Raw genomic sequence first — 19650 nt, 5'->3', positions numbered from 1 at the left:
CTTCACCATATAAAAGCGTCACTTTTTCTGCGACACGAAGCAGAAATCTTGGAAAAGATCTTGGAAAAGAAGAAAAATGCCGGGCGTTTAAAAACGCTTACGGCTGATCCTCGTCTGCTCGGTTTCCCAAAGACATGCTCTTTGAGCATTTGATGCCCTCATCTTTCTTATTTCCAACTTGTGACGCATAATTTATTTGATACCATCTTTTCTCGTGGCTTCTGTTTAAATCGTTCAAATATTTGTCTCCTCTTTTTTTCTTTTTTTTTTTTATCTTTCAGCTGTTCAAATTCCATCGTTCTTTCTTAGATTTTACTTTTAACAATTAACATGAATTCATGTTTCGTCGTATAGATCAAACAATTTGAAATAATTAATCTTTTAATCTTTGCTCTTTTAATACAAAATTAATATTCGTCACAATGAATGACAATCAAAAATTCTTAATAAAGATATTTAAATTGATGAAAATTAAAAAATTTAATTTTAGAATTAATAATGATTGCGTAATTGGAGCGTAAAATAAAATTGAAGAATTGAAAATGTATATCGTACGATGAATATTTCCATATTGAATATGGAATTTGGTGAATTTAAAGTTTAAAAAATTCATGCTGAATCGTGTTTCGAGAGTTTATTCTTCGCGTTATATCGAATATATAGGAAATTTCTTCACAGATTAGAATGATAATATAAAGAACAAAATTTTTAAAAAGGAAATACAATGCAAATATTTGTGGAAAGAGAGTCGCGATGTACCAAAATTTTATAATTCTCCATTAATTTCGAATCTTTTCCTTCTATAAATCAGTATCTCTATATTTATTTGTCTTTAGATTATTGATTACATTATGATTATAAATGGATATATTAAATTTTTTTTTTCTTCTATTACATACTTATTTTTTTTTTTTTTTGTAATCAATTAATACAATTCTCATATAAAGGAAGAAATTAAAAATTAACATAATCATTTTTTTTTCTAGGTTTGAAGAATATGGCAATGTATATTTAATTGGCAATATATAATTATATTAAAATAAATATTAAAAATCATTTAAGAATGAAAGAAATGATTCCTTAAAAATTATTGCTATTCAGAAATTGAGAATCACTGATAGAATGAAAGATGTGAGTATATATTATATATATATATTTTTGAAAGATTGTAGATACCGAAAAAGATAAAATGATATGAGTGAGATTTATTTTTCAAGTTATAAGCAACTTAATATTGTACAATAAAAACATAAATAACTTAGTATATTCTAGTGTGCTAAGCAGAGAACATATATAAAATTATGTAGCAAAGCTTTTCAACTAAAAATGTTTGAAAAGATATATCTATTTATTATTATAACATAAATGTTACATAATATGTAAATTGAAAATCAATGAACTCACTCATGAATCTGTTATTGACTATTGATTGATTATTCATTGATTGATAATTAGTAATTAACTGATCAGTGATTGATCATTGTCTAATAGATTCAAATATTAAGCTATCATTTATTCTAATCACCATTAAAATTATTTCAAAGATTGAAAATAACAAATTAGATATTTTAAAATTTTGATATTGTATATATTAAAGAAAATGTGATATTTATGTTGAGCTATAATTATATAAAAGATATATAATGATTTAATGTTACAAAATATATGTATTCTGTTTCATGACTCTGTTAATCTTGCATGAATGTAACAGTTCTCCATCAATACATGAGATCATTCACTTTTTGCTCAAGGATAAAACAATGGTTTTTTTCATTATCATTAATGATTCATACATCAAAATAGAAAAACTTGCATGTATTATATTTTAAAATAATTTAAAATATTCATATTCATACACTATTTTAAAGAAAAATATTGGAAATATAAAATAATGTTTAGAAACTTTTTTAAAAAAAAAAGATCTTTCAATTTTAAATAAAATATCATACAAAAATTATGTCTGATTAAATTTCTATATATTAAATTCTTTTCTTAAATAATTCTTCAAAACATGTTCAAAATCTTTTCATTTCAAAAAAACCTACAAAAATATAATTTTTACAATTTTAAATTTTTTATTTTTCTCTTTACATTTTTCAATAAAACAATTTACAAACTCCTTTCTAACCATCAATTGTCACGCAAAGATATAAAAATTTCACTCACGAAAGTAAATGGAAAAAAATATTCCATCTCAATATACGATACTGTGCAGTCTATATCATGAACTATATTAATCTATATTCGAATTATACATCCATGAGAAACACTTTCATACACGAATAAATCTAAATGCAGTGAGAAATTGAAATTGTATTCGGTGGTGATGATGCACTTTCGCGCGACACGCGATGGAAATTGAGCGTGTAAAGTATCTTGCTCTTAAGTTACAAATACCGCGAAGAGGAAATTGCAAACGTTTCGGAGGTTAACCTCCTCTGTCTGTCTGCGCGATTTCTCGCGAATTTCTAATCGACATGGATCCGCTCGATTTATCGATCGATACTTTCGGTCGTTGAACTCCTTCATCATACGTAGCCCGGTTTAAATAGTTTATTAATTTTCCGCCACTAACGAAACATGGAGATGGCAAAATTATTTTAATACAATTTATTAAATAAAAAAATTAAATTTTTTATTAGATTTACGATTATTCTTTATTTTCGTTATTTTTATTCGTGATGAAAGATGGAAAATGTGTTTGAAATTTTAATTAAATTTGTTGATTTCATTAATGGATTATTATTTAATAATATTGATACTTGTACTTTCGTTGATTAATTTTTATTCATTAAGTGAATTGATCGGCTTCTTTATTGGTTAGAGGACATTAATCGATCCGTGCCTCTCATTGTGTAAACATTTATCTTGCTCCATTTAATTTCGATTCTTTCGATTCTATTTCCAACTTTTGGATTGTTTGAGCAGAGAATGCTGCGTGTATTTATTTCGATTATTATGTAATCGTTTCAAGTAATTTCATTAATAAAAGAAATGTATGATAAATAATGGTAATAGAAATATTCAATAAATTTCGTTAAAAATCTTTTTTTTTTTTTTTAATTTTCAAAATTTCAACAACATTGTATATTTTAAGAGAAAAATTTCTATTGTCCTTTTATCTATTTCATTTCATTATAATTACATCGCGATATTTTATTATTAACAACGTTATTTTTCATGAAAAACGAATATGAAAAAAAGATTTACAGATTTTTTTTTTTAGATTATTATAAAACGTTCGCAATTCGAAAGGTTGAGAAACGCTGGTTTAAGTACATTTAACGCAGAATCGGCTCCATTTTTACTTTCGTCGAGCATTGCGTGGCTGCACGCTTTTCCTTTTAACCAAACGAAATGATTCAACCGGATGACCGGTTCAGGAGGTTCGCCATGGCAATGTATTCACGCGGCCGTAAACATTGTACTTGGCCAACACCCTCAAGGCAAGATCGATTCCTCGTCTTCTGCGTTCGGTTCCGGGCCAGCTTAATGCGAGAAACGCTGCTTTGTATTTTTATCTAAAATTTAACCGGACTCTAAAGTGAATTTTTTCTTCGCATGCATCAAAATTATTCAATTAAAATGAAAAAGATTGTATTAAAATGAATAATGAAATTAGAAGAAAGAAGAGTTTTAATAAAATTATCTTGAATGTTGAAAAAATATACGTTTAAATTGTAATATTTTGAAATAAAGTTTGAACAAAATTTGAGGATTAAATTATGAAATGCTGCTTGCAAAAGGTTGGATGATATTATAATTAATATTGAATATAATTATGTAGTTTAATAAATTTACGAGAATAAATATATGTATATAATTTAGAAAGGAGATTATTCACATCTAACGATATTAAAAAATAAAATTCCTAAATGGAATTAACGAATATTTAATATGAAATGTATTTCGTTCATTTTAGATAGATAGATAATAAAATTCGAGAACGAGATTCGAAAAGAAAGTTAAAGTTTCAGAAATTGTTCAATCTACTTGTTTAAATTAAGTTTGTCATATAAATTTAATGAAATGAGAAAACGTTTTGGAGTTGGTCGTTCATATGTTAATTAATTATTTAATCAACAAGCGAGAGCGTTTAAAAGAAATAATTAGACGAGTTTTAAAAGGCGAGAAAGTATGAAATTCTTCTTATTGCTCTTATTGCTAGAATTATAGCTAGAATTCCCATCAACTCTGCGAACATGTTATAACTGGAAAACTGAGATTATCTAATATTGATTTGACCCAATATCCTGCTACAATAGTAGTATTAAAAGATGACACTTACCTCGTATTTCTCGTGCTTTTATTTAAAAGGTTTTAAGGGATAATTGAAAATTTATAACTCGTAATTCAACGTATATAATGAAACTTTTATTCATCTTAATTGTATCAATACAATTATCATTACTAGTAATTACAATAAAATAAAATAAAATAAAATAAAAAATATTTTTTTTCTCTCCATAATTTATTTAAATCTCTATCTGAATATTTTATAATTATACTATAATAAATATTTTATAATATAATTATATTATACTAAATATTTTAAAATTAAACTATTAAAGTGACAATATGATTGACATTTAAATAAATGAAAAATAATTTTTCGTGGCATAAGTAATTATCGAATAAAAGTATTTTTTTTTTTCATTTTTTATATTAAAACTATCGTTTCAATGGACGTTTATTTTTAAAAAAAAATAGTTGAGCTTTTTTTACAAAAGGAATCAATACCGTTTTGGTTATTTGATGTTTAATATTAATATTTTCAATAGTACCTTGGCGGGGATATTGCTGGAAATATTCCAAGTTTCGACAATAAAAGGAAAAGAATGACTACAAGAGTATAATTTTGAGAGAAGAATCTTCTGTTCTTTCGTGTGACAGTGTCTAAGGGAAATTGCTTTTCCTTTTTGTGTCAAGTATTCAACCATACTGACGAATAAATGTGTTTAATCGCGAGAAATGATCATTTGACGTTTCGTGTATTTATATAATAGATGGAAAACATTTGAATTAAAAATGCTGAATAATTAAATTTATGATAATAAATTCATTTTACGAGAACAAATAAACAAAATGTGATTTAAAAAATATTTTAAAGAAGTATCTCCGTATATAATAAAATTAAGAATAATATTTTAGCAATTAAATTGTATTTTTTTTTTCTTTTTTATGAAAAAATTGAATTTATACTTCGAACATTTTAATTAGAAAATTAGACATTTTTACTAATGAAGAATATTTTTAGAAATATTTAAATGTAATGCGAGAAAATATTCCGTTTCATTTCTTTATAAATATTTATAAAGTTATTTAAATTTTTAAATCAAATTAGCAAGACTATGGTCGTTCGTTTTAGAAATCAAATAATATTTCTAGTCACATAATTGTGTGTATTTGTAGCTTCAAGGAACGACGATTGTTGCATTATAATCGCATCAAACGCATAAGCTATTCAAGAATTTTCATAACGAGATAACTGTTGTCATCTTATTTATCTGAGCTCTTTTAAACATAAACATTTATGCATGAAAATCTAATAAAAGAGAGAAAAGACATCTTTCAATTTGAAATACATGTGAAGTTGTATTCAGATACTATCTTCTTTGTAATAAAAACTTTTGCATTAAATACATTTTAAACAGAAAAGAGAAATTCGATAGAAAATTATTTAAAAGTAAAAAAATAAAATAAAATTAATCAAATTAAAAATTTTAATAAGAAATTTTTTTTCAAATTTTTAAAACAATTCAAATCTTTTTTTTTTATAATGAAAAAATTACAAAATCAAACTCTTGTGATTCATTTTTTGCAAATTTTTAAAATATAAATTTTAGTTAATTTATTTACTTTTAAAGAAATTTTAAAAATGATATAAATTTTTTCTTGAAATTCGGACGCATAACAAAAAATTCAATCCCGAAAAAAGGGTGAAGAGATTAAGAAGTTAGGAATAAAGATGAAAAGATAAAAAATAAACTAGTTTCTTTCAGAATAAACGGACGGAAAATATATTTATTTTATCCAATAAAATCAATCAATTTTTTTTCAGTGTACAAAAAAAAAAAATTTTTTTAAATTTAGATAACATTGAAGAAAACTTAGATAATTTCAGCCGTGAATAATAAGAAAGTAAGAGAATTTAGAGATTAGATTATCTTAAGTTACAGATTAATGCATTTTCATTACCTCTAGTTAACTTGTTCTGTAAGAATTACTTACAGATTATAACTGAAATTCCAAGATTATCATAAATGTATATAACAATGAATGTATAAAATTAATTTTCTAATAACAATAAGATATTTAATTATAATAACTAAAGTTAGTTTAAGCCTATACATAATCTAATGCGAAATAAGGTTATCTTTTCTTGTTTAAGATTAAATCTTTCTTCAAATCAAAGGAAATGCATTACGCAAAAATATCTATACTTTTCAAAAACATTCAAAGATATTTTAAACTCATTTTTTTTCTTTTGGACTAAGTGAATATAAATATTTATATCATACATGAACAAGTACTTATTTTGTTTTACTAACTTCTCGAAAAACAAAGATCTTAATAATTGTAAAATGATTTAAATATAATATAAGATTTTTATTTAAAAGAATTTTATTCAATGTATATTTAAAATATTGTATTTATATATTGATTAGAAATTTGATTAGAAATTTTTATATTGTAAATATAAAAAATATTTCTTTACTCATATGTATTTGTACATGTTCGAATAGATAGAAAAAAGGCAAGCATGATTCTTGAATTTTACATATATGAATAAATTTACACAAATGAAAAACCATTCAATCGCAAAGAAAAATAAAAAAGTTTTTCATTCTTTTTTTATTTTTTTTTTCTCGAACGGTAGATTAAAAGTCGCAAATTGTTTGAAAAAATTGTTTCAAAAAACGAATAAATTTTCTATTTTAACTAGATATGCATTAAAGATCTTGTTTTATGCATGTTCTACTCTTTTATATTCCCAACAAACCTTTCCAAACGCATTTTATATAAAACTATTATCCAATAAAAACAAGACTTAAACTTTTTATTCTCGTAATACACACACACACATACACATATATATATATATTCAAACAAAAAATTTAAATATATTTTTTTGGTGAATATTTTTTTACTAATATTATATATTTTTTAAAAATTTAATTTTTTAATAAAGAAAAGAAAAAAGTTTTATATGCTACTTTTATTCTTTTTTAGTAAATATTCATAATTCTTTTATTAAGTTTTCTAATTAGTTTTATTAAATATCATTTTTACAATATTTTAATTTCAGAAATTCATTCAATGTCGTTTAAAATATTTTTCAAACTCTTTTTTTAAAATTTATGCAAAATTTCCAATGAATAAATATATATAAATATATAATTCTTTTTTTCTAAATCTAAAATTATCTTTCAAATTCAAAAATAATTTCCATTAAATCTCAATGCATAATATTGAAAAATTATTTTTTATATCTCTATATATATTTATCACATATATATTACTCTTTTCGCTAATAAAAATCATAAAAAACTTTATGAAATCGCAAACACAGAAGCACTACTATTATATATGTAAAAATCATTCTATTCTAATTAAAAATTCAGTTTTTAAATTCATCAAAAAATCTTCAGCAGGCAGTCATCTCATTTTCTATCGCAAATCCCTCGACTGTACTCAAGTCACGTGACCTAAAAAAAAAGCATACGTGAATATCACGAAAAATAGCGCGTTTCATTTCGTTGATATATCAATTTTCGATATCAGACCTACCCTAGTAAAAAATAATACGCAACTACTAAAATTTCTCATCAAGAAAATGGCTTGGCCATTCTAAATGATGATCAGTTGCTAATCAAAGAGTCTGCAAGACCGCCACATTCTGAACGATGGTAAGAGGATATGAGCAATTGATTACGCTATTTCACGGTACCTAGTATTCAAAACGTATTTTAGATAATTACGTCAAATAATTTTGGTTTTTTTTCAATAAAAAAAAAAATGCTGGAGAAATGTGAAAATGATATGTTAAATTTATTAAAAATCTAAACGATAAAGTGTTTCTAGAATTCTGATGAAAGTTTTAAAGATTTTAATCGATATATTAATAATTTCTAAAGAAATGCATAATTTTAATAATTTGAAAGGAATATTTTTATTCATTTAATTTCCAAAATAATAAATAATATATTATCAAAAATTTAAAAACAATAATTTTAAATAAAAATGAATATTTATACTTAAACCAAAAGAAATTGAGGTTATAAATGAAAAAAAATTCGTCAAATTAAATATCATTGAAGAGATCATAAAAACTGTTAATATTTATGATATATGTTTGTAACAGATATTTTATGAAGTGTATTCCAAATGCATGACCCATCTTAATATTCAGAATCGAATAGTTTATGTATTTTTTTTTTAAATTTATTCATTTCGCGATGATTATAATAAAAATATTTTTAGTAAAAACTAGAAAAATATTTAAAAAATTAATAAAAACAATTTTAATTATTATTTTATTTCCTATAAATATTTTATAACATATTATAAATTTTTATATTATATTATATTATATTACATTACTATTTTGATCTAATTTGAAAATATGAAAAGAACAAAATTATAAACAGGGTTATAAAAAAAAAAATCTCTCGTTAGTGATTTGCTACAGAGTTAATAATTTATTACATAATAATAGCATGATAAATATCTAAAAAGATACAATTTGAGTTGTATAATTTTGTACAATATACATCGAAATGTTTGAGCAATGGTGTATAATACAATAAATCATTAATAAATTTCAACGCTTGATTCGAATCTTATACTATATAATTCCAGTCTGAAAAATTGAAATAAATATTCCAATGATTTTTACAATATATTACTTATTAAAATTATCTTATTGCAATAAAATAGAATGAAAAATTTAATATGAAATGATTTTTCAAAAATAATTCAAAAAATTGTGTTACAATTTTCATTAATATAATTATATATATAATTATATATTAATATTATATAATATATTATTAATATTATTAATATTATATATTAATATTATTAATTATTAATAAATTAATAATAATTAATAATAAATTAATTTAATTATAATCGTATAAAATTATAATCGTAATTTTAATTATAATCATATAAAATTAGACAAAAATATAGACTGGAATCAAGTTGTACAATTTTACGAATCATTTGAACGCGTATTTCATGAATAAACAATAAAGAAGTTCTACATAAATGGTCGATACATTATGTTCATATTATGTCTAAACGTGCAACATGCATCAAAATTTCATCTGTAACATTTATATAAACATATATGCAAGGTCTTTAATTAAAAACGTAGTTCATCTTTGTTATCATTTAATTATTTTTTCTTTAGAAATGATAAATTAAGATTTTTCATGAAACACACTATTTTTGATACTTTTGTGAAGAACATATAAAACAATAATTAATTATATTATATATTTTAAAGAAAATTACAAATAAAAATAAATTTTTCTTCAATAGCTACAAACGGACAATATTAAATAATAAAATAAAAAAGAAATGAATGTTTTTACTTAAAAAGATAAATAAATGATAGAAAATTACTACGTTTTTAATTAATTTTTCCTTATACAATTACAATATTTTTTGTTTTTTTTCTCTTGTATTACGATTAAGATGGAGTCAAGTTTAAACAAAAGATCGATGATTTCTTTTCTGTTAGAAATATCACGAGTAAAAAGATGAAGTAGATTTTTGAAAATCGTGAAAATATGATATGTATTCTATATAGAAAAGCAGATGCTTTGAAATCTGCGTTCAATTACATCGAAATAAAACGATATACATATGTATATAATATTTAATTCTAATTGACCAAAGTACTTTGGCACGTTTCAAATGTGTTCCAGACCATTTTTCTCTTCACTTACCTTCTATTATTCTAAAAAACGAGTTTTAACGACAATTAGATTACTTATCTTAAAATCAAAGTCACATGTATATATTTTAAAAAGTAAAATTTCATTATTAAACTCATAATTATGATAACAAAATAAAATTTTTTATAAAAAAATATTTTATCTCAATTAGAGATCTATTGAATTAATATTTTATTCTAAAATAAAAAATATCAAAATATGTATTTATCTTATATAAATTATGAATAAAAAATTTTTTTTTTTTTATAAATGAAATGATTGATTCGAAATACAATTACGCATCTATGATAAAATAAAAATTCGTCATCATTGACATTTTGATGATGTTTCAATTACATAAAAAAATTCATAGATCGATATAGTGACAACATTGTGTATATAATTAAATTTGTTTTTATATTGTAACACGCTATATAACAATAAAATAAAATAAAAAACAAACATGTGACTATGATTGATATTACTACATATACATATATTGTATGTATCGATATATTTTCGATATTGACAGATCTAATTGCTTAGATAAAGGCTAGAGGTCAATCTAGAAGTTAATTTATATTTTCAGTTAATACTCTGTGCCTTTAATTGAAACCGGATACACGATTGATTAACTGAAATATAAATAAACTCTGATAAACGTGCGAGTCACTGAGTATCACAAATATTCTTTTTTTCTTTCTGAACTATTAGTATTGACTTAGAGGAGTTTCTCGTAAATTACGTTTAAATAGATAATCGACTTGCATTAAGTTTGAAGAGAACTATTTTATTATGTGAACAATTAATAATTTTATGGTCATGAAACTCAGTTACTCCATTCAAGAAAATGCAAACACTTACAGATCTTCCTGTTTTTTTTTTTTTTTTTTTTATCTGTTTTGTGAAACATGGAATAGAAGAGAAATAAAAAAAAAGGCAGATACAAAATAAATATTTGAAATATATTATTGAATATAATGTTAACTTAAAAATGTAATCGCTACACAAATCTAATCTGTAAACACAAATCTATAATCAATTTGTACAAATTTGAAATTATGAAAAAGATTAAAACATTTTCTTGAAATGCACGCAATTGACCAATCAAGATGTATGAAAGTATGCTATTTATATATTACTAAATAACAGACTTTTCTCTTTTAACTCCAACATAGCTCACTGAATGCACATCTGTGTCTTAAGGCAATTTTAATTTTTCATACCCTAATATATGCAACAATTGGCTTTGAACCTTCCTATCTTTATCCTTTTATGTCATAAAATATGCTCGCAATTTTTCCTACTCTATACTTATTATATACATACAATAAAATTTATATATTAAAAAAAAAATTTATAAACTATAACAATATTATATATAAGTTATTCTTTAAAATGCTAATTTCAGCAGAAAATTTTTGTTGTTATAATTGTTATAAGAAATAGTTTTCAATTATATATATTGTGAATGTAGGAATAGTCAAGATTATTGTTACAGAAGAAATAGTTAACTACAGAATAATTATAGTGAATATAGTTACATATTATTAAGTATAACTTCGTTACAATTAAATATTAGAAATTTAGAAATTTACTTATATCTTCTGTTTTTATATAAGAATATATTATCATGATCATTTTGATTAATTGATAATCAATTATAGAATTTGATCATAATAACATATAAAAAAAATTAAAATTCTTTATCAATTATATAAATTTTAATAAGAACTGTACATTGTCTTTTAAAAGATAATAATAAAAATTTAATTAAATGTAAATTTGTTTTTAAATATGCTCACTCAATATATATTATAAATATGTATATTATTCTTCTATATCTTAATAGATATAAATAAAATTTGGCACTGTAATTATAAATTCTACATGGATAAAAAATTAAGAACATTTTTTAATTTTGATTTTTCAAATATTATAATAATTATTTAAATTTATTATTTATATTATTTAATTATTTAAACTTTAAATTTCTATAATTCTATATATTTAAGTCAAATTTAATATAAGTGTGTCTAATCATATAATTAACACATCTTATATAAAAATGAAAGTGATATTTTCAAATCTTACTTATTTTTCATGAATATACAAGCACATAGATTGGCCCCCAATAATACACTTACAGAGAAAGTTAAATAAATTATTTGTCTGCAATATCTATTGATCCCATACTATTTATAAATTAAACAATAAAATTGAATAATAAATTATTATACTAATAATAAATCAATCATAATTATGGTATTTTCTAATTAATTATATTAGATATATACACAAAGATATTAAAATATAAAAAAAAATTTAATATATTTTACATAAAATATATTTATATTAATATTTCATAAATATTTATGATCAGACACAAATAGTATTTGGAAGATATACTAATATTGGGTGTTTTTATATTACAAAAAATTTTATATATAAAAATTGCAACTATATTTTTTTAGTATTATTAAATTTATATATGTTTGTTAAACAAATATTTTTTTATAATTATATTATGAAGCAAATAAAATGATTATATTTATTATAAGTATTTCTAATAATTATATGATAATATTGATAATTATCAACATATTTATAATAATATATCAGATATTGAATTTTTTAGATAATATAATATGCAACATTTTAACATAACATTCTTTTGATGTTATTCTAATAACTTTTGATTTAAAACATTAATAATAATTTTATAATAAAAAATTATAAATTAAGTATAATTTAAAAAATACATTTAAATATAAATAAAAAATTTTAATCTTATTTTAATTGCAGATTTTTATTTTGTCCTACTATTTTATTGCGTAATAAGTTAAAATGTCCATGCACTTGAGATAATTGTGCTTTAAGGGAATCTGAAAGTTGTTTTTGTAATTGTTGAACCTCCAATATTTCTTGCCGAAGGTTCTGATAATCTTTTGTGACTTGATGAACAGACCGTAATAGACGAAGCACAGAAATCTGTTAAAAGCATAAAAAAGAATAAAAATAAAAATAGCAATTTAAATTTTAAATTTGATACCCTTTAAGCAAATAAGTTGAATTATAATTTTTTCTAACTAAATTTTTTCTATTAATTTAACGATTGACATTTAAAGAAAAATATAATTTTTTGCACTAACTATGAATTTTACTTAATGAATTAACAAAAAATATATAATTCATATTTTCTTAAACAAAACATACCTCGCTACCAGGATCTTCAAATTCTTTTTCAAAAGCATCAATTTGCCATGCAATCATGTCTAGTTTTCCATCAGCTTTTTGCACCTATAACATTCAATAATTTATAAAATATTAATTTATTATTACTCATATAATAAAATAGCATTTAGCATTTGACATTCGTTTGAATTCAATATAAATTCAATAGTTACTGAAAAACATAAATAACATTCAAAATGAACAATCCAAAAATGAATAAAAATTAGTAAAAATACTTACGCTTTGTTCAAGATGAACAATAGCAGATTCCATATTATCTATTATTTGTAACAGATTATTTTAAACGAAGAAGATGTAATTCACAACCGTTCGTGCGAAGTCGTTGGTTAACTTTCTTGCACTAGAATCGATATGCTCTCACTGGCATTTGAAAAGTAGAGAACGACAGTTATAGTTTATATTTAAATATTTTATCGCTTGGGGGCAGCACTTACTACGTAATTTGTGCATTATTTGAAATTACATACTGTTTTATCAATTGTTACATTAACTTTTGAGGAATGGAATAAATATTTTGAATAAATTGTAATCATATATAAAATACTATATTTTAAATAATATAATTATATTTATATTACTAAAGTATTGCGAAATAAATTAATTGAAATAGTGATTTTAAATTATCGCGTATATTTTTTTAATTATAAAAAGTTATTTTTATTAAACGAAAATTAAAAATAAATTTTTATTTTGTTATTTTTTAATATCTTTTTAAAAATCAGAAAAAATATTATTATGCATATTACTTATAATTTATTTTATCAGATTTTTACTCATAATTTATTTAAAATATTTACGTTGTAATATAGCAAAGTATATTATTTTTTAAAGATTATTATTAAAGATATATTAATAACTTAAAATATAATATTTGTATTTTTTTTACATTACAAATTAAAATGTTGTAGTTTTGAAAGAAAAATAATAAGTTATTTAATTGACATTCTTCATTTTCTCTCTGATCATGCGCTACGAGTAAGACAAAAACAAATAATAAAAACAAAAATAGGAGAAAAATTGCGAAACTATCGCCATCTTCATTCTGTAAATGAAACGTAACAATAAAAAGATAGAAATAACATAAGAATTGACTGTCAATGCCATTTAAATGTCAATAATATTTCTTCAAAAACAGAATAACAAAGTATAAGAATTAAAGATCAGCACCATCTCTTGAATATCAAAAAATATTTCTTTAAAAACATTCAAGAGATGGAACTTATTTTTAATTCTTTTTAATTCTAATCTATTTTATCTTACTTTTAATATGTTTTTGATACTTAATAAATGGTGCTAATAGTTAATTTTTATCTTATTTCTATCTTTTTTTTATTATTCCCTGTCCATGTATATTTGTTTCATTTATGGCATTCTGAAAATAATACTGATTCTTAATTTTTACCCTCTTTTTATTCTCTCATTATTTAAATTTTTTATCTATATTTGTTTTATATAATATTATAAAAATAGCTTTTATTGTAAAAAATAAGTATAAATATCTTTAAAATTGAGAAAAATATGGAACAAATTGGATTGAAATTTAACAAAATGATAAATATTTTATAAATATAAAATTTTATAAAAGTTTTCAAGAAATAGAAAACTTTTGTGTATTTTTATTGAATATTTTCCTAAATAAAGTTTCGAAAAATTTTTGAGATCAAAATATTTCTGTTCAAATTTACGATTTTATAATGAAATAATATAAAAAAGATAATATGTGAAAAATTTTTTAAATTTCACATATTTTAAATTTTGTGATATCTAAAATAATTTTCAAATAAATTGTGATTTTGTATTACAAAAAAATATAATAGAAGAAAAAAAATATATTAAAATTTTTTTAATTATTTTATATTTATATTTACATTATATTTTTAAGCTCTATATTTTCGTGAATAAAATATTTTTTAATTATTTTAATTCTATTTATAGAATTAAATAATATTATCAATTTTATATTTTATACATTTACTTTTTAAAGTCATATTTTCAAAAACTATAAAATATATATATATATATACTTGTTTGATAAAATTGTTGATCTATAATACTTTTCTCTTTTCTCTAAATTATTGAATTATATTATTTCTTTGATCAAATAATTAATTTGTATTATTTATTCAACTAATTGTTTAACCTATATGTGCAATTATATGTCATATATATATGTTAGTAGTTTATATGTCATATTTTATACATTATTTTTATTACTCATTCAGTTCAGAAATAAAATAATATTTATATGAAAAAATAACATTTTTTTTCTGAAAAATTAATTCATTCTTAACAATTTTTATTGTTTTGTGTATTTTATTTTTAATTGCATTTAATTTGTATTTAAAAATAATTAAAAATTATTCTAAATTAATCTTTCAGTTTTTTAATATTCTAATAATATTCTAGTATTAATAGTATTTTATTCTAGTCTTTTAATATTTCAAATAAAACTTTTTAAGTTTGAAAAAATAATGATTTATCAATAAAATATTTGAGAATCACTGATGGCATCTACATATTCACTTATGCATAGAATGCCATCTAGTATAACATATCTTTAGATTTTACGTGTCTACGAATGTCACTTTGTCGGAATATCTAACCAGACTTTAAAACTTAAAAAGAAAAAAAATCATTTAGTGTGTGTTGTACTACGAAATGGCAAGTCAGAATTACTTAAGTGATCCAAAAAATCCATTTTTCTCTCTCGAAGATGACATCGATGATGAAACGTTTCTAAAAAGTGCACCATCGAGATCTACTCGTATGACTTACAATCATTATAGTAATTCTGACAACGAATTCGAACAAAAACGTCAACAATTATTTCAACGAAAAAAAGAAATAGAAGAACGTACAATACAATCAACAGAAAGATCTATTTCTTTATTAAGAGATTCTGAACAAATTGGAGCTGCTACTGCAGAGGTAACTACAATTTAACATTATTTAATTATAATTATAATTATAATAAATATTTTATACATGTATATATTTCTATAATATATGATTATTATTATTTTAAATGTCTTTCTTGACATATATCATATAATTTTATATCTATGTTTTTATATATTTGTTTTTATTAAAAATAAAATATAACATATTTATATGATATTTATTTAGATTAGAATATATTTAAAAAATTTTAATTTAATTTTAATTATAATTTTAATTTTTTATATATTATATATTTTTTTATATTTTACATGCATATTTTGCATGCATTTAAATATATATTTAAATATATATTTTTAATATATTTTTTTTTAATGATTTTTAATTCATATTTATTAATGATTTTATTTCAGGAACTCATTAGACAAAGAGAACAATTGGAAAGAACAGAAAAAAGATTAGATGATATCAATAGTACATTAAGATTTAGTCAGAAACATATCCAAGGAATAAAAAGTGTGTTTGGAAGTCTTAAAAATTATCTCAGTGGTAAATCAATGGATGCACCAATACCATCAACAATATTATCAGAATCTTCCAGTTCAGAATCTATGGCATCTCCTGCTTTATCTAATTCTTTAGAACAAGTACAGACTAATATAATTAATACAAGTTCAGCATTAAAATTACGTGGTATAGATGATGTAGAGAGTACAAATCGTTTAAGTAATAATGTGAACAAAATATTAGAAAAAAATTTAGATGAAATGAGTGGTTCATTAGCTAGATTGAAAGGTTTAGCAATAGGATTATCAGAAGAAATAGATTTACAAAATGATTTGATTGATAACATAACAGATAAAGCAGAAAAGACAGATATTATGCTTCAGAAACAAAACAAAGATCTTACTCATTTATTGAAGAAATAAATAATAATATAAGAAAAAAAATAAAATAAACATGCTTAGTATATTAAATTTCATATATTTCAAAGCTGTAAATGAATGCATAATAAATATTGCCTTATTTAGTCAAATTTGAAAAAATTTTATATATATTATGTATATTATAAAATTACTTTGCAAAATATGAGTTATAATTATATAAAATCTCATATAGTATAACATAAAAAAACAATTCACTTTCATATATTTCAATTATTAGTCTTACTTTTATGTATTATGTATATGGTAGAATAATTTAAATTTAAAATTAAATATATTATATGTATTTTTTCTATGTTTTCAGCAAATCAAATTACCTTTAACATTCCTGTTAAAATTATTAAACTAAAATTTTTGTAAATTCTATATTAAGATTTAAATCAACTTTTTATTATGTTTTGTATTTTATATTTTAACTGATGAACTAAATATTAAAAAAAAATACTGTGATAAAAAATCATTATAACGTAATAATTGATATTACGTTATTAATTGATGTTTTGTATTTAATAACAATTTAACATTGTTAGTAAATTTTACTAAAATTATTGTGAAAGTGAACATTGTTATTGGAAACATTATGTAAAACATTAATAAATATACTGTGTATGAATTAAATAGATTAATAATAAATATTAAAAATCATGAAAAATATTTAAATTGTAGAAAATAAATTTAAAAATATAATTCTAAAAACAATGTTCTATATATTTATTAGAAATTGCTTCAAATATAACTATATGATATATAGATTATTAGATAGTTATTTATAAGATAATTTACAATAAAATTGCACATAAGTATAATCTTGTATATAAATAAATATAACAATACTTATATATTATAAAAATTAGTAATCTAAAAAAAATTTTTTCTTAAAATAATTAGTTATAATGAAAATGTACAAATATTTATACAATTTATTATTTGTGCATATCTATTTTTTATTCTTTTTATTATAAACAAATATACAAATATTGAAAGACACAAATACAAATATTGAAAATAATATAAAAAAAAAGATAGATTCATGAGTTTTCAAAAAAATTTCACTTAAGCATTAATCTCACTTTAATATTATTTTATACATAATGTATAATATATCTAAATGTATGACAAATTACTTGTGTAAGAAAATATTCATAATTTATAAGTAAAATATAAATTTCACTGCCAATATTATTGAGAAAATTAAGAAATGAAATGTATTATGAGATCTTATTTAAATTATATTTTAAACTTTATATATATGTTTGATATAATAATAATAATGTATTACTGCATATGTGTATGAATGTATAAATTTATCATATTTACATATGTATATGCTTATCATTAGTTATTTTTTCTTTCCTTTAAAAATGTTGTCTTAATAGAATTTTTCCTACGATATTAAATCTTTTATATTTTTATATATTTTAATAAAATAAAAGAAAATTATTATATATATATAAGATAATACAATGAAAAAAAGGATTATTTAGATATACAATTAGTAAAATAATTATGTTCTTCAATAAACCACTTTATATGAAAAGATATATAATATATAAAAAATAGAAAAGATATATAATATTTATAAATTCAGATTTTTTTTTATTTAATTAAAAAACATAATAATAATGTAAATATATTTTTTATTTATTTGTTTTTTGCATAAAAATAATTGTTCTATAATATTTTATTGATTTTATATTTATTGTATAATTTTATTTTCATTTTATATTTTTCATTCTTATTGGTTTATCTGCATTAAGATTCTTCATTTTATCCAGCTGTAAATCAATTCAATAGATTTAATAGTGTTATATAAATTTATAATTAGAAGTTATATAAGTTTTTAAAATAAATTTCTAAAAAAAATTAATAATATAAAATATTTTAAATTAAAATATTTAAAAATATGTATATGTAATTATTTATAATTTAATTTCTATACAAATTTCAAATTAATATAATTAATAATATTTATCTCTATATAAATTTTTTCATTTATTACCGTTTGTGCTATTAGTACTATTATTATTGCCATTTCCGTTGTTAAACCATCGACAACCAGCTTTTCCATCATGATGGTGCATGGTAGGTTGTATATTTATAGAAATTACTGACGCCTATCAAAGAAGAAAATTTATATTAAAATAATATACTAAAAATGACTTTATTTAAAAAAAAATTTGAAATTATCACAAGTATCGATTTAAATGAATTATGTTATAAATATAGCATTCAAAAATTTTTATTTATATCATGGAACCATTTAATTTAAAAATATGCAAAATTAATAAAATAAGAAATAAGAATAAAGAATATTACTTATAATAAAAATTATAAAATTTAAATCATTATTATAAAATAATATATCATTTCATAATGCACAGCATAATTAGTGATAATGGAATGCTTTATTTCATAAATTATTTTAGAAACTAGATAAAAATTGCAATAACATAATTATATAAAATTCATTATAATTATATGATAATTATATAAAAATATTATTTATTTTTTATATATTTTTATATATAATATATATATATATAATATATATAATATATATAATATATAATATATATAATAAATATATATATATATAATATATATAA

General features: G+C 20.4%; 2 protein-coding genes and 1 long non-coding RNA gene across 4 annotated transcripts in view; 1 reads left to right on the top strand and 2 right to left on the bottom strand.

Moving 5' to 3' along the window:
• Positions 1-12722: 12722 nt before the first annotated feature.
• LOC122711441 lies at positions 12723-13657 on the bottom strand. Of its 2 annotated transcripts, XM_043930246.1 has the most exons (4): positions 13637-13657; positions 13422-13542; positions 13164-13247; positions 12723-12938 (listed from the first exon to the last, which is right to left on the bottom strand). In XM_043930246.1, exons 2-4 carry the CDS (start codon positions 13452-13454, stop codon positions 12738-12740), a joined length of 318 nt encoding a protein of 105 aa, XP_043786181.1. In that variant the 5' UTR covers positions 13455-13542; positions 13637-13657; the 3' UTR covers positions 12723-12737. The 2 variants fall into 2 exon arrangements, with proteins under 2 accessions (XP_043786181.1, XP_043786172.1); XM_043930237.1 differs by lacking the exon at positions 13637-13657 and having other exon boundaries at positions 13422-13551.
• Positions 13658-15758: 2101 nt separating this feature from the next.
• On the top strand, positions 15759-17124 carry LOC122713863 (synaptosomal-associated protein 29). The gene is made up of 2 exons (XM_043934674.1): positions 15759-16130; positions 16514-17124. The coding sequence occupies exons 1-2, from the start codon at positions 15861-15863 to the stop codon at positions 17027-17029; spliced, it is 786 nt and encodes a 261-aa protein (XP_043790609.1). The 5' UTR covers positions 15759-15860; the 3' UTR covers positions 17030-17124.
• Positions 17125-18664: 1540 nt separating this feature from the next.
• Positions 18665-19650, bottom strand: part of LOC122711533 — a 1341-nt gene continuing 355 nt past the window's right edge. The window contains exons 2-3 of the long non-coding RNA XR_006346111.1: positions 19044-19158; positions 18665-18819 (exon numbers count right to left, since the gene is read on the bottom strand). This is a non-coding gene — a long non-coding RNA (uncharacterized LOC122711533). The remainder of the gene's footprint in view (positions 18820-19043; positions 19159-19650) is intronic.

This window comes from Apis laboriosa, unplaced genomic scaffold, assembly GCF_014066325.1.
Source record: "Apis laboriosa isolate Shangri-la unplaced genomic scaffold, ASM1406632v1 scaffold112_cov148, whole genome shotgun sequence".
NCBI lineage: Eukaryota > Metazoa > Arthropoda > Insecta > Hymenoptera > Apidae > Apis > Apis laboriosa.
The sequence above is the reverse complement of the archived record's forward strand: the minus strand, read 5'-3'. Positions and strand labels throughout refer to the sequence as shown.

Excerpts from the sequence above, each read along its gene's own strand:
- LOC122711441 (XM_043930246.1), bottom strand. The coding sequence starts at position 13,454 with ATGGAATCTGCTATTGTTCATCTTGAACAAAGC. Across the intron at positions 13,248-13,421 it reads TTGTTCATCTTGAACAAAGC|GTGCAAAAAGCTGATGGAAA; the intron begins GTAAGTATTTTT and ends TGAATGTTATAG. Across the intron at positions 12,939-13,163 it reads TTGAAGATCCTGGTAGCGAG|ATTTCTGTGCTTCGTCTATT; the intron begins GTATGTTTTGTT and ends TGCTTTTAACAG.
- LOC122713863 (XM_043934674.1), top strand. The coding sequence starts at position 15,861 with ATGGCAAGTCAGAATTACTTAAGTGATCCAAAAAATCCATTTTTCTCT. Across the intron at positions 16,131-16,513 it reads TTGGAGCTGCTACTGCAGAG|GAACTCATTAGACAAAGAGA; the intron begins GTAACTACAATT and ends ATTTTATTTCAG.